The 13,228-nt window shown below is 35.0% G+C and overlaps 3 protein-coding genes across 5 annotated transcripts; all 3 read right to left on the reverse strand.

Annotated features, from left to right (window-relative positions):
• Window positions 1-544: 544 nt before the first annotated feature.
• rrm2b (ribonucleotide reductase M2 b) lies at window positions 545-4,882 on the reverse strand. 2 transcript variants are annotated; one of them, XM_024297803.1, is made up of 9 exons: window positions 4,728-4,882; window positions 4,053-4,217; window positions 3,774-3,890; window positions 3,530-3,663; window positions 2,374-2,468; window positions 2,138-2,271; window positions 1,502-1,606; window positions 1,269-1,382; window positions 545-1,083 (listed from the first exon to the last, which is right to left on the reverse strand). In XM_024297803.1, exons 1-9 carry the CDS (start codon window positions 4,773-4,775, stop codon window positions 931-933), a joined length of 1,065 nt encoding a protein of 354 aa, XP_024153571.1. In that variant the 5' UTR covers window positions 4,776-4,882; the 3' UTR covers window positions 545-930. The 2 variants fall into 2 exon arrangements, with proteins under 2 accessions (XP_024153571.1, XP_024153578.1); XM_024297810.2 differs by having other exon boundaries at window positions 4,734-4,866.
• A 94-nt stretch (window positions 4,883-4,976) lies between these two features.
• Window positions 4,977-7,122, reverse strand: LOC112162145 (nuclear transport factor 2). Of its 2 annotated transcripts, none has more exons than XM_024297822.2 (5): window positions 6,966-7,122; window positions 5,771-5,880; window positions 5,623-5,694; window positions 5,432-5,530; window positions 4,977-5,344 (listed from the first exon to the last, which is right to left on the reverse strand). In XM_024297822.2, the coding sequence occupies exons 2-5, from the start codon at window positions 5,870-5,872 to the stop codon at window positions 5,228-5,230; spliced, it is 390 nt and encodes a 129-aa protein (XP_024153590.1). In that variant the 5' UTR covers window positions 5,873-5,880; window positions 6,966-7,122; the 3' UTR covers window positions 4,977-5,227. The 2 variants fall into 2 exon arrangements, with proteins under 2 accessions (XP_024153590.1, XP_024153595.1); XM_024297827.2 differs by having other exon boundaries at window positions 6,883-7,092.
• A 926-nt stretch (window positions 7,123-8,048) lies between these two features.
• bloc1s4 (biogenesis of lysosomal organelles complex-1, subunit 4, cappuccino) lies at window positions 8,049-11,274 on the reverse strand. The gene is made up of 5 exons (XM_024297840.2): window positions 10,909-11,274; window positions 10,347-10,418; window positions 10,167-10,268; window positions 8,915-9,049; window positions 8,049-8,820 (listed from the first exon to the last, which is right to left on the reverse strand). Exons 1-5 carry the CDS (start codon window positions 11,203-11,205, stop codon window positions 8,713-8,715), a joined length of 714 nt encoding a protein of 237 aa, XP_024153608.1. The 5' UTR covers window positions 11,206-11,274; the 3' UTR covers window positions 8,049-8,712.
• Window positions 11,275-13,228: the final 1,954 nt, after the last annotated feature.

Raw genomic sequence — 13,228 nt, forward strand, 5'->3', positions numbered from 1 at the left:
AGCCCAATGAGGCAAATTGAATTTGTGATATTGGGCTATATAAATAAAATTGAATTGAATTGAATTGAATCTCTGTAGATGTTTCCACTCTTGTTGCAGGTTAAACAACTTTTATGTAACAAAACTTTCAAAAATGAATTTTGTTTTTTAAACTATTGAAGGTATTATATTTAATTAACCTAAAGAGTCCATTTCAGCCCATTAGCAACTGGAAATTACGGACAAGTAAAAGCCCTTCTAATGTGTATATGTGGCAACACTTTTAGAACACATTTATTTATATATATATATATATATATATATATATATATTTATTTATACAAGGATAAACCCATCAAGAATAATAAATAGAAAAGTAGAAGTTATAAAATTATTGTATGTTTTATTTTGCCTTTGTTTCATACTTGCTCCATCTTTATGGAGTTAGAAGAAGCACAGTGCCTCCTGGTGGTTGCACAATGAGGTTAATGAATGTTATACTTTCATGTTAACATGGACCAAACTCTCAGAAATAAATAAAACAATAAATGTGCTAATACATTGATATATTTATAAATGTATTTATTTACACCTGGATACATGTTTTTCGGGACAAAAAAATTTGTACATGTCATCTTGTTGATTTATCTTAAATCTTCAATTTTGCATCCTCTGTAGGTTTGGGGTAATAAATCTTTTGCCAGGGGGTAACAGCTTTAGAAAAAGGTTGCAAAGCTTTGCCATAATACCCAGCCAAAACCACAGGAAAAAAGACTCAGTAACTACCAGAAAACTTTAAGTAACTGTATCTTGTCACTGCAAAAAAACAAACAAAAACACTGACTTCTGCAGTTGGATAAGTTGAGATTTGTTCACATTCGCTTTGCCAAAAAGGAGAAAAATCATCAAATTTAAAAGGCAATAAATAGAGATTTCGGCATCATGCGAGTTTCAAAAGTCTGCATCCAGAGTGAATTCCCCGTCCATCATGCTCGGCATCACCCCAAATCTCTGATACTCTGCGACTCTTTTCTCAAAGAAGTTGGTCTTCCCTTCAAGCGAAATTGACTCCATGAAGTCAAACGGATTTTCAACTCTGTAAACCTTGACAGAAAATGGAAAAATAAAAACATCAGGAAGGAAAGCTATCTTTAGGTTTTTATTTAATTATTTGAAATATATATTTTTAGATTAAAATAACATTTTAAACTCTCAAAATGTATTTTTGCAAAATTGTATTGGTGTTTCTTCTTCATTTTGTTAACCTTTAACTGTGTAACTAGAATTACCTTGTCCAGGTTGAGGTCAGTGAGCAGCCGGTCAGCCACAAACTCAATGTACTGCTTCATGAGACAACAGTTGATTCCAATTAGATCAACCGGCAAGGCCTCAGTGAGAAACTCCTGCAACATCATGGATGATTGATCAAATTCAGATGTATTGAGTGATTGATGAATTACACAATTTGAAACTAATATTTGATATTCATGTGAACAGGATAAAAAAAAGCATTCATCCTGACCTGCTCGATGCAAACTGCCTTGGTAATGATGTCCTTGACCCTGTCCTCCGACGGCTTTTTCACCAGGTAGCTGTACAGCAGGCAGGCAAAGTTGCAGTGCAAACCCTGGAGGGAAAAAAGCCCACACAAATAGAAAAAGAGAAAAGAATAAATTATTTATATAAGACTAAAAAAAACTTTTTTTTGCTGGACACATCATTAGGTGCATAAAAAATTCCATTAGTAAAATGTCTAATAAAAAGAAATTACAGATTTATGCATTTATTCCACACATTTTCACAATTAATAAAGGAAATTGTGAACAATTTGGCCTCAATATCACAGTTAACCTTTCTCATTGTTTCACAGATATTTCAGTGCAATTTTGCAGCTTCATTTTTATTAATTCATTTATTTTACAGCACACTGTGTTGTAAAAGTTGTGTGAAAATGTTTATATAAAAGTGGGTTGTGAGGAGTTTTACAGCCTTAAAAAAAATCCCACTTTGAAGATTTTATCTATTGTGGATTATTTTTAGACTTTATTTACCTAATTCCACAAAAGAAAAACCTTTTACTACTTTTAAATGTCAATATGAATAATTTTTTCTAAAAACTAGAGTCAAAAGTTCATGTTGATAGGAACATTTTGCTGACCTCATCCCTGCTGATCAGCTCATTGGAGAAGGTTAGACCGGGCATGAGTCCTCTCTTCTTCAGCCAAAAGATGGCAGCAAACGATCCAGAGAAGAAGATGCCCTCCACAGCTGCAAAAGCCACCAGTCGCTCCCCTAACAATCAAAGTGGTTAGACTACAACTCACACGGAGGGAAGTGCCTTCAGCCTACAGCTGTTCAGTTTTCATTGCCCAAAACATTTCTGAGAGTCCTTACCGAACGTAGATTTGTTGTCGTTAATCCACTCGAGCGCCCACTCGGCTTTTCTTTTCACGCAGGGCATGGTCTGAATGGCATTGAACAAATAGTCCCTACAACACAAAAAATATTTACGATACTTTAGGATAAGTAGTTCTGACAAGATTAATCAAATTCCACTAGTATTTTACATATTAGAGAGCTACTCTATTGAAAATGGTGTTTTTGACATGTTCTTGAGGCATTTTTCTGATGATGGAAGACATATTTGAAGAAAAGTATGGAGTAAAAGTATTTCTTTAATCAAATTGTTGTGAATCAAAACCAGACCAAAAGATATATGCTGGGTGGGCCACAATTTACTTCTGATTTTGGCTAAGAATGGAAAAATAACAATTAAAAGACCATGATCAAGAGATGATAGAAGTGGGAGTTTAAACATCATACATCTTTCATGGAACACCTTAACTCCTTCAAGTATTTGATAATTTGCAAGTATTCCCAAGTATTCCCCCCTGGTGCACATAAAGCTGTAAAAACCAACTGATAGCGACACTAAAGAAAGTCACATGTGCTTTTAACTCCGATGTATTCAAGTGCAAGACATGAGGAAAAAGTTTATTTTTTTTAAAGTCGACAAAGGATTCAGCAACTTATGCCATATAATGGTTTTCACTACCACCTGAAGTCATTTTTGCAGTTCTGGATCTTGCTGCACAGCAAGATCATGGCAGTTACATTCCCAAATGTGCATTACCGGTATTTACAAAATTTATTTTATAAAAATCCATAAATAAAATATCCAATATTTTATAATAATGCCCCCCCCCAAAAGCTTTTTATTTGATTCTAAATGTATTTTAGTAGCACTTTTACATAATGTGTTATTTTTCTCTAATTAGTGGAAAATATATGTAGCAAAGACTTTTTATACACAAAAAATGGCAAACTTCAAGAACTGTAAACAAAACATGAGCAAAAGTGTTTGCTTTTAAAGGTGTAACAGGGTAAACTGTGCTAAAATTCACCACTGAAGTGGTTTGGATTTGTCTGATGTGAAGAATAAAAGTGGGTAAAAAAAAGTGTTCAGAAAATCGCAGCTGCAAAAAAACAAAACATTAGTCCAAAACCATCCTGGCTTTGAAATACTTTATGAACATTTAATTAAACTGACCTCTCCTTCAGATCCCTGATGTAGGTGTTGATGAGCATACTGTACATCTCTGAGTGAACGGTCTCTATGAGGATCTGGAAGCTGTAGAAGGAACGCGCTTCAGGGACTTGAACCTCTTGGCTAAACCGCTGCACCTGCAGCAAACAGTTAACCCACATTTGGTTAACCATGCTTTCACTCTGCTGCACGTCTTGCCAAATTGTGTTCTTTTTCTCGCTCGAACAAGATAACATCCCAATCTCACCAGGTTCTCGTTGACGATACCATCGCTTGCAGCAAAAAAAGCTAAAACATGGGAGATAAAGTGCTTTTCTTCAGGTTTTAAACGATCCCACTGCACCAAGTCCTTGGACAAATCAACCTGAAAGAGGAATGAAAGAAGGTGCAAAGGACATGGGAATCACTCGGTTAGTGATATAGTTATAAGTAAAAACTTTAAATCTATTAAACATATTTGGTTATTATAAAATAAAAAGCATTTCAGTATTATATATATATATGCAAAATCAGAACTGTTTTGTACCTCCTCTACTGTCCAGAAGGAAGCCTGGGCCTGTTTGTACATTTTCCAAATATCTTGGTACTGGATGGGGAAGATGACAAACCGTCTGGGGTTTTCTCGGAGCAGAGGTTCGTCCTCGGTTTCTGACCCATTCGGACAGCCGGTATCGCTTTCTTTAAAGCCATTCTGAAATGAAAGAGTTCAATATAGTATCTGCCCCGTCAGGTGTGATTATTTTACAGAGTATCCTTTATTTACAAACCACTGCGCATGCGCACTAGTAGGATACATAACAAAAACGTGCTATAAACACCTTAAAAAGACATTTTATAAGATAACTACCTCTAAAAAACATACAAAAATTTTTTTAGCGTTAGAACGTGCATTTAGCTACTTATTTAAAGACGTTTTAGCCATAATACATAAAATGTTATTGTTTTTGAAGACAGATAGCAATTTCGTGTCAAATACTGTCAATAAACTGCCACGAAACAACCTTAAACTTCGCAAAAATAAAACAGTAACTGCAAACCGGTTTAGCATGGCTTTTGTAAGACAAATGCAGGGCGGATATGTTTATCTGCAACAACGGGGCAACGTTTAAAGAGACATATCGATCTACATATCGAATATGTTTACTTAAAATAATAATACTAAATTGACGTCGTCTTGCTTGAAATAATTAAGTTGACTTACACTGACATGAATCGTGTCCTGTGAGGATTTCTTGACGGTTGGCGTCATTTTTTGTTTTCTTTTCCTGCTAACTCCTCCGTTCCATAACCTTATTCTATGCGGTTCTATGGTTTTAATTAGAACTGAAGTATCAACCACTGAGCGCCACAGCGCCCCTGGCGGCCACAATCAGAACAACTCCAATGAACATTAAATAGAAAGAAATTCGAAACAGAAGACAGTTATACATAAGACACACAAGCTTTCTAGTAGTATCATTTTTTTTATTTTACTGATTTTATAATGACAAAATTTGAGTAAAACAACTCTGTGAAAAAAATAAGTACTATTTTGTTAAGATTTGGAATGTTGGATACAATGCCATTTCTTGATTGACTTGCCCATCATGTTTTTAACTAGATAAACATTGAGAAACTGAACATGGTTTTCCTCTTGAAAGACTTGGATAATTAAAAAAAAAAAGAGCCAATTCTGTTGATGAGTGCACCAAGTCCCCATCACTACACTGGAATGTTGTGAATACCCAATCGAAACACGTCGTTTGTGCACACCCATGTATTGTCCTGGAATTTCAGCATGAAAACCTGATGGAAGGCCATGGGTGGATCCTCATCCGCCTGTTGCAAAATAAGTTGAGTTTTTCTGATTAAAATGTTAAAGTAAACAAGATAGTTTGGTGTTATAGATTAACATGATTTGCTTACTTGTAATTGTCCAAAAGCCATGATGAGAATGCAGTTATCCACTGTGGGTTGGAAGTCTTGTTCTGTGATTATGTGTTTGATGCGTTTGAAAGGGAGGCCCTATGGATTTGGTGAGAAAAATGACAGAAATGCAGTAAAGGACAAATATTTATTTTATTTTATTTGTGAAACATCTATTAAAGGATACTTACAACTAGTTTTGCAGCGATTGCTTCTCTGCCTTGAACTGGAGATCCTTCCCAAGTCAAACATGCAACAGGAGACTACAGAATAAAAAATAAAAAGGCTGAATTTGAAGTAGGGGCCCCAATGACCAGGTGCCAGTATAGATATACTTACATATAAGTTAGCAATTTCCATCCTGTTGGTATTATCAAACTGGTTATAATACTCCTGGATGAAGCCTTCCCCAATCTTTTGCCATATTTGTTTCTCAGCCATGATTGAATCTTTTTTTAAAAAAAGAAAAAAGCTATGAGAAGAGCTGTCAGACAAAAGAACATCAGATCATTGACGCTTATGCCCACAAGTATATTCCATAACACAAATAAGACAGAATGAGATCTAAAAGAAAAAAGGGATGAAAATCTAACAACCCAGGTCTCACAATAATACAAAAAATTGATGGAAATTCACAATTTAACGATAATATTGCAAACAAATATACACAGTTGATATTGTTTTTGTTACTCTATCGATTTAGAGAAAATGTGATTTTCGATTAATTAACATGCATTAGGTTTTAAGGTAAACGTTTCAGTCACAATTGTAACCTTTAAGAGTTCTAAATGTAAGAAAATAATTTTATTATGATACAGCTAGATATGACTTACAATAATAATATATAATGAATGCAGGATCTTCAATAAAAACAGTAGAACAATGACAAGACAAACATATTCTTCTGTAACCTCCCAAAGTTGAGACAAACTGCCACTATAATTTAATATAAACTTAATTTACTTTGGGAAATATAAGTAGTTGAACGAGAAGGAACAAGTGCTTTATTTTGAAAACACATCAAATGCAGTTGTCTGTGGATGCATTATAGGACTAGCTTAGGCTAATGAAGGACTAAAAATCAAAGTATCTATCTACTGTTGTCTCTATCTATAGTATTAAATATTGCAATGTCAAAATCACTTAATATCAAAGGACATAAATATTACTAGGCGTAACAAATAAAAACACTGAGAATATATTTGCCCAAATCCGTCCAGAAATCTGAGTTTTCAAAACTATTGTTTTATTGACATTCCATAAAGAAACTTCAAGAAAAATTATTTTAATTTCAAGTCGATGTTTATATCTCATAACTTATATAATACATGGATTAGAATCGCATTATGAAGTAAACACGTAGTTTTAAGACAAACACGAGTGACTGAGGTGAGGTCACTTCTCTCGAGTCTTTCAAATCTACGTTTTAACGTTGTTTTCGCCACACTTACCTTAATAATAGATTAGAAAACAAGATTATTTTATAAGCTATGACCATAGAAGTGACTTTGACTTGTTTATTATGTTCACTTACTTTTCCCCAACGGTGGAAAAGAACGTGACAAAGCTGCACTAATTCCCGCTTCCTTTTCCGTCTTCTTCTGCTGGTAGTCGGGCGGCTGACAGCAAAACACGAGGTCTCACTACCGCCACCAGCTGGTAGGAAGGGAGAACGACAGCAGGCAGCCACTGTCTTTAGTCTGCCACTGCTTTTCTTTACAGCACATATATATATATATTTCTTCACAGCATATAACAAATATGTACTTAGTTTTTGCTTGTTTCCTCCTAAAAGTTATTTTTGCCATTTATAGAACTTTAAAAATTAGAGCATTGAGCTGGTTGATGGGTAGTTCAAATAATTTTTTGCTTCTAATACCATAGCATCTAAGGTTTTGGCAATTTTTGACTGGGTGACTCATTTAAAAAATTACCTCCTAAGATGTTTTTAAATTTTACAATTCTAAATCTTAGTTTTGCAATTAAGGCTTTGAGCTACGCAATGCACCAGAAGTGCTTATATGAACAATGTTTAATTTGATAAAATAAAAATCCTCACTTTTATGTGGTTGATCATTAATAAAGTACAGATACAAACTAAATCTTTATTTTCTTTTAAAATAAGTTTGGTTGATTTTAATCCCAACTCCCAGTTTTAAAAGGGACTATTATAACTCAGGAAAAAAAAAACTCTCAATAGAAGAGCACAAATTAGATTAAAATTAAGCAACTATAACGCAAAAAAAAAAAAAAAGTATTTATCCAAGATAGTAATCCAAACTATATCCCCAAGATGAATAAGGGAAGAAAAAAATAACCAGTGTTTTAAAATGGTTAATTTTCCTTAAAAAAATGTTTTAAATTGGAAGTTAACAATAAATCAATATATTTTATCAAATTGAATCGTGAACCTTTGAGTCATCTATATATATATATATATATATATATATATATATATATATATATATATATATGTAGTAATTTAGTCATGACTTGGCACAATTTAAACCCATACATTAAAACTCTTATTGGTATCTGTTTAAATGTTCTCACTAACAATGAAAGAATGCTTTAAAATATGCCTGAAAACAGAGTAGAGAATAGAGATGAAACCAAAAAAGGTCTTAAATACATTTTTATTATCATTTTAAAAAATGTAAATCAAAACTAACATAGAAATGAGAAATGTTTACCAGCTTTTCTGGCAAATACTTAAAGTACCATTGCTGCTCTGTTTGGTGTGAAAGGGTGCAATGAGATCCCACTGAAAAAAATAAAAATCTTTGTGTCTGTGCTCACTTTGTCTTTTTTTTTCTTGAAAAAGGTGCTATCAAAGTACTGTAGTAGCCCAAAACAAGTGAGGCAGCTGTCAACCATTGAGATAAGGCTAGAAAGGACATTTTAAAATGGAAGACTTGAATGCATAAATCGGGCCAAACCAATATTTCTAGGTTGGAGGATAAATAGAAAGCAGGTCATAAAAGCGTGCAGGTCTTTAACACATGAATGCAGCTACAGATCTTTACAGAGACTCCTCCAGAACGCCAGACATTTAGGCACTTTTAAAATGAGTTCAGTGCTTGTTGCAGCCAGAAAAAAAAAAAAAAAGACACCCAAAAATGAAGCGTCCTCTCATATCTGACTTCCTGTGAAGTCTTTGATAAAGGCTACTATTGCTTCCTTGAGGCCACTGCACCATGTGATTTGGCAGTACAAGTTGTCTGTACAGTTTCCGCCCGAAAGCCTCTTTTGAAAAGAGCCTCGCTGCGTCGTTCTAGCGCTCAGCTGTGTCCCTGCTCTGGCAGTGATGTGAAGTAATCATCTGTCCGGAACACGCTGGGGATTTCCCGGTGCTGATGTGCTGCTGGTCGTCTTGGACTGGCTGGTTTCTGTGGAGGAGGAGACAAAACACAGAAGACAACTTATTTAAAAGAAAGACAAAGTCTTAAAACCTCATTCCAAGTGTCATCAATGAGCTCCTACGTTTAAAAAGCCTGGGGAAGTCACTGTGCGGAAGATCTTCTTAAAAGCACTGGGTAACGTTCCTAGTTCTCCCTCGGCCTGCACCACCTGCTCCTCCATTGCGCTGACATTGGATCCCACCATCTTCACGAAGGCCTGGAGGTAGAGCAGAGCAAACAGAGGTCAATACTCTTAAACATGTTCTGGTTCCCCAGGAATACCAAACTCAAAAATTCACAATTCCACCTCCAATTTTACACAAGTTGAAAAAAAAATTGATTTTTTTTTTTTTAATTTCCACCCAAAATCAATTTTTTTATTCAATAAAACAAACTTTAACATAAATAGAGTTTAAAATGTAGAGACTTCATTGATAAAAATGACAAATTCCTTCATAAAATACTAATAGAAATCAGTTTTCTGTTTGAAAAAAAGAAACAAGAATTCACTGTATTTTCTGCACTATAAGGAGCGCCAGATTATAAGGAATATTGAATAGAGGCTACATTAGTGGCTGGGGTTGGGTTATGCATCCACTAGAAAACTCTGCGTTGTGTCAAAGGAGCCATTTTGGGGTCTTTACACACAGACACCCACACACACAAATCGAAATGAAAATGCATGCTTCGCGTAGTCATATATCCCAGCATGCACTGCGCGCTACTTCTACGGGAGAAAATTGAGTCGACTGCTGCTTAATGTAGTTGTGAGACCTGTTGCGGCTCAGTATTGATATATATATTTCAAATTGGAAAAAAAAAAGAAAAAAAAATGAAGCCATAAAAAATGACAGGAAAACCAGCTCAATCAGCTATCACTGTCAAACACAGAGGAGGAGAGATAATGATTGGGGCTCTTCATGTGAATTGACAGAATCATGCCACACAATCCAGCATTAATTCTATGAATACCATGAATTGTACGATTTTTAATGACTTAATTTGGGCTCTAATTATGTTAAAGCACTAAAAATGAACTAAACTAAAACAGTGAAATCTTTACATAAAGAAGTCTACACTTAACATGTCAAGGAATATTTTTTTCCCCTGAACATAAAACTCTTTTTGATCACATGACAAAAAAATATATATATAATAACAGACATAACATTTTCTTTGATTTTAAAGCTTGTATGACTTAAGATAATATAGTATAAATGATGTGAATTAACCACATTATTTATCTAAAGAATCTCGTCTTTCACACCTCAAGATAGTTTTTGTTTTATTAAAAATAAATATTATGCGCACAAGAAACTGAACTCATGACTTGCCTCTAATTTGTCGATTCTTCTGTAAATTTGTCTCATCTCGTCAGACTTCTGTTGGATTTGAGGTAGATTTTCATTCACTATCTGGGAGGTATCATTACGGATCTGTAAAAAACATGATTTGATTAGAATGATAAGACATTCAAAATGTTAAAACTTTGTTTGATTTATTTATTTTTTTACCATGTCCAGCATCCCAACAAACTCGTCCACTCTTGTGAGCATTTCTTCCAAGCTCTTCTCCAAGCACAGGATCTAGAGAACACATCAGTTTAAGTTTCACAAACAAGATTTGACTGAAAATCTGCACATTTAATCCCCAAACACTAAAGTCTTTGTCTTTTAAAGCCTGACTACAGATGTCTTGGTGTCACGCCGCTTCACTTAAGCTTCCCTCATGAGTGGCAGTGTGCTGGTTAGCCAGCTACAATAAATGTATTCCTGTTCATCTGGCTACAAATTTGAAATATATTTCTAAAACAAAAGGTTGAAACAACGTATCAGGCTTGCTTTAAATACAAATTGATAGTCTGGAAAAGGTGGAAGTGAAACAGTTGATGCTACTTCCTCCAGTAAAATGCAATAGAGGCAACAATTAGTTATCCATTAGTTATTCTCTGTAGGATAAATACATCTAAGGGGGGGCAAGTGAGAATATAGTGACGGGCATGGCCTCCCCACTTTAGTAGACGCGCCCCTGATTATACTATAGGCTGGAAAACAAAGCGAAGGTTCCGTCACTGACCTCCTCTCCAGCTGTCGCTCTGAGATAGGAGGAGTAATCGAGAGCTGCTTGTCTCAGGACTCCGTCGTCCTCCTCGGGCTCGTCCCCTCCACTCGTCCCGGGGCTGGAGCTCGGCGGGACGGCTGCTGCGGCTCCGAAGCTGGGGCTTTGCGACACGGTGCCGCTGCTCAGAATGTCGCTCAGCACCGACAGACTGCTGGCGCTTTGGGAGACGACGCCGCTGTCTCTGCTGATCTCCGCGCTGGACTCCTCCAGAGGAGACAGGAGGCCCACCCTGTCGACCCGCTGATGCTCCATGTCTGCCTTTTCTTGTAATCTATTGCTTTGTTTTGCCCTGTCAAATGACTGGTCACGTGGGAAGCTCTGAAGACGGAAACCTCGGAGGGTCAAGAATACTGAAACGCAAACTATTTAAACCGTGAATGTGGCGGAAACGTCGAATAGATATATACAGTTGTGATTCCATATTTTACGAAAATATATATTCATAATTTTTTTGGATATATTTACGTTTGTGGCCTAAACATAGCTCACACATAGCGCTGTTCCTCAAATGACCACTAGAGGGAGTTTTCAGGATGGAGGGATTTATCATCGTCAAAAAACGTCTTTTTTTAAACACTCAAGAATTTAACTGTACATTTAATCATTTTATTAAGATATGAGTTGTCCTGGTATCTGCATTGGTTGATGATAACATATTTTTAGGCAACAAACAGTATGAAAGTAAAATGAGTCCGGTGCATGTTTAGTTTTTGCTTTCATTCTAAAATGTTTATTTTAGATGAAAAACACATTTTGGAGTTTAATTTATGTTTCACTCTGATTATTAAAATCTAATAACTTTCATTACCCCTTTATACCTCAATAAACATATTTTAATAAATAGAAGTAATTTAAAAACTTTTTTTGATCTGTGTGCTGTAATAACTTGTGCCAGCAGGTGGCAGCAGTGGTTATGAACTCCGTTCTAAAGCTTTATCATCACATCTTTCAGCACACAAATAATAGGCGGAATTTGCGCTTAGAAACGTTTATTTGGAAAGATTTAGTGGATTAATTCCACTCAGTTCAACATAAGACTACTTGAGGGAACAATTGGGAAAGTTACAGGGGGTTGCTTTGAGGGAGAACTGTGATTTTCTTAAAAACATGCAATTAATTTCCCCCAAAGACCTATAAATACGTTTTTTAGAGTCAATTTAGCTCATGTTTTTGTTTTACATAAATACTAATGACATTTTTTTTTCAAATTCACAACCTGTTTGTGTCTTAATTTGACAAAGATTGATCATGTGACAGGATGGTAGGTGTCCCACAAGTGTCTGATTGGCAGCACAGATTTACTCAGTTTACTCTTTGAGGATTCCTGGATAAACAAGGCAGACAAACATTCCTTAGCAGGTAGGTGACAGAAATGTGCTGCAGCAGCACAGCTTTAGCAGAGTTAAAAAGCTGCATTTCCAATTAAGTTCAATTCAACCAAAATCCAAATGATCATTAAAAACAAGAACTCCCAAAATATAAGCAATCCTTTACAAAACTGTCCATCTGTGTTTTGTGAAATCTGAAAGAAAAATGATTCTACAACAGAATTAGGATGTTTAAAATCCTATTAGGATCATCTTTTGATCTATTTTCAAAGCATTCCCAGAGGTCTTTTAGTAATTATTATGCAGGTTTTAGCCAAAGTCATCATTACCAAACATTATTTTGTGGGTGTCGGGTAAGCCCGACCCCTCTTCCCATCTCCTAACAAAAGTTTTAAAGGTTTAAACACAAAAAGTGCTGTTTTTTTCAAATTCAAACCATCCTTTGGATATTTTGAGCAAAAAAATTGTTAATTTTGCATTTGTAAATTTACTATATTCAATATGAATCAGTAACTTACATGTTGTTTTAGTTTTAGTTTTTTTTTTATTTGATTTTGTTCATTATTTAAATCCCCCTTTTTAAACAGCTTTAAATGACTTACTTCAAAACTTGGAAGTTGTTTTCCTGACTAAACTAAGTGAGATGCTGGCATTCTGGGAAAAAATGCATTTGAAATTTCGGGAATAAAAAGCTTCAAAAGGTCGTTTGAAATGACGCAGAAAATTAATAAGGACCATTTAGCGTTGCTTTTTTTTTAAGGACCTTGAGTCTTTAAAGCTTTTTTTAGATAGAAACTCAGCGTAAACTCTAAAATGTGGTTTCACTTTAACCATTTTGTTGAATACATGAGTTGAGAAAACCCTTAATGACTGCCAATAGTTAGAAAATGTCATAAAATAACTCTAATATGAGTTTTTTTAATGCTAAAAATCTAATATTTTTTTAT

This window comes from Oryzias melastigma, linkage group LG11 (assembly GCF_002922805.2).
Source record: "Oryzias melastigma strain HK-1 linkage group LG11, ASM292280v2, whole genome shotgun sequence".
Lineage (NCBI taxonomy): Eukaryota > Metazoa > Chordata > Actinopteri > Beloniformes > Adrianichthyidae > Oryzias > Oryzias melastigma.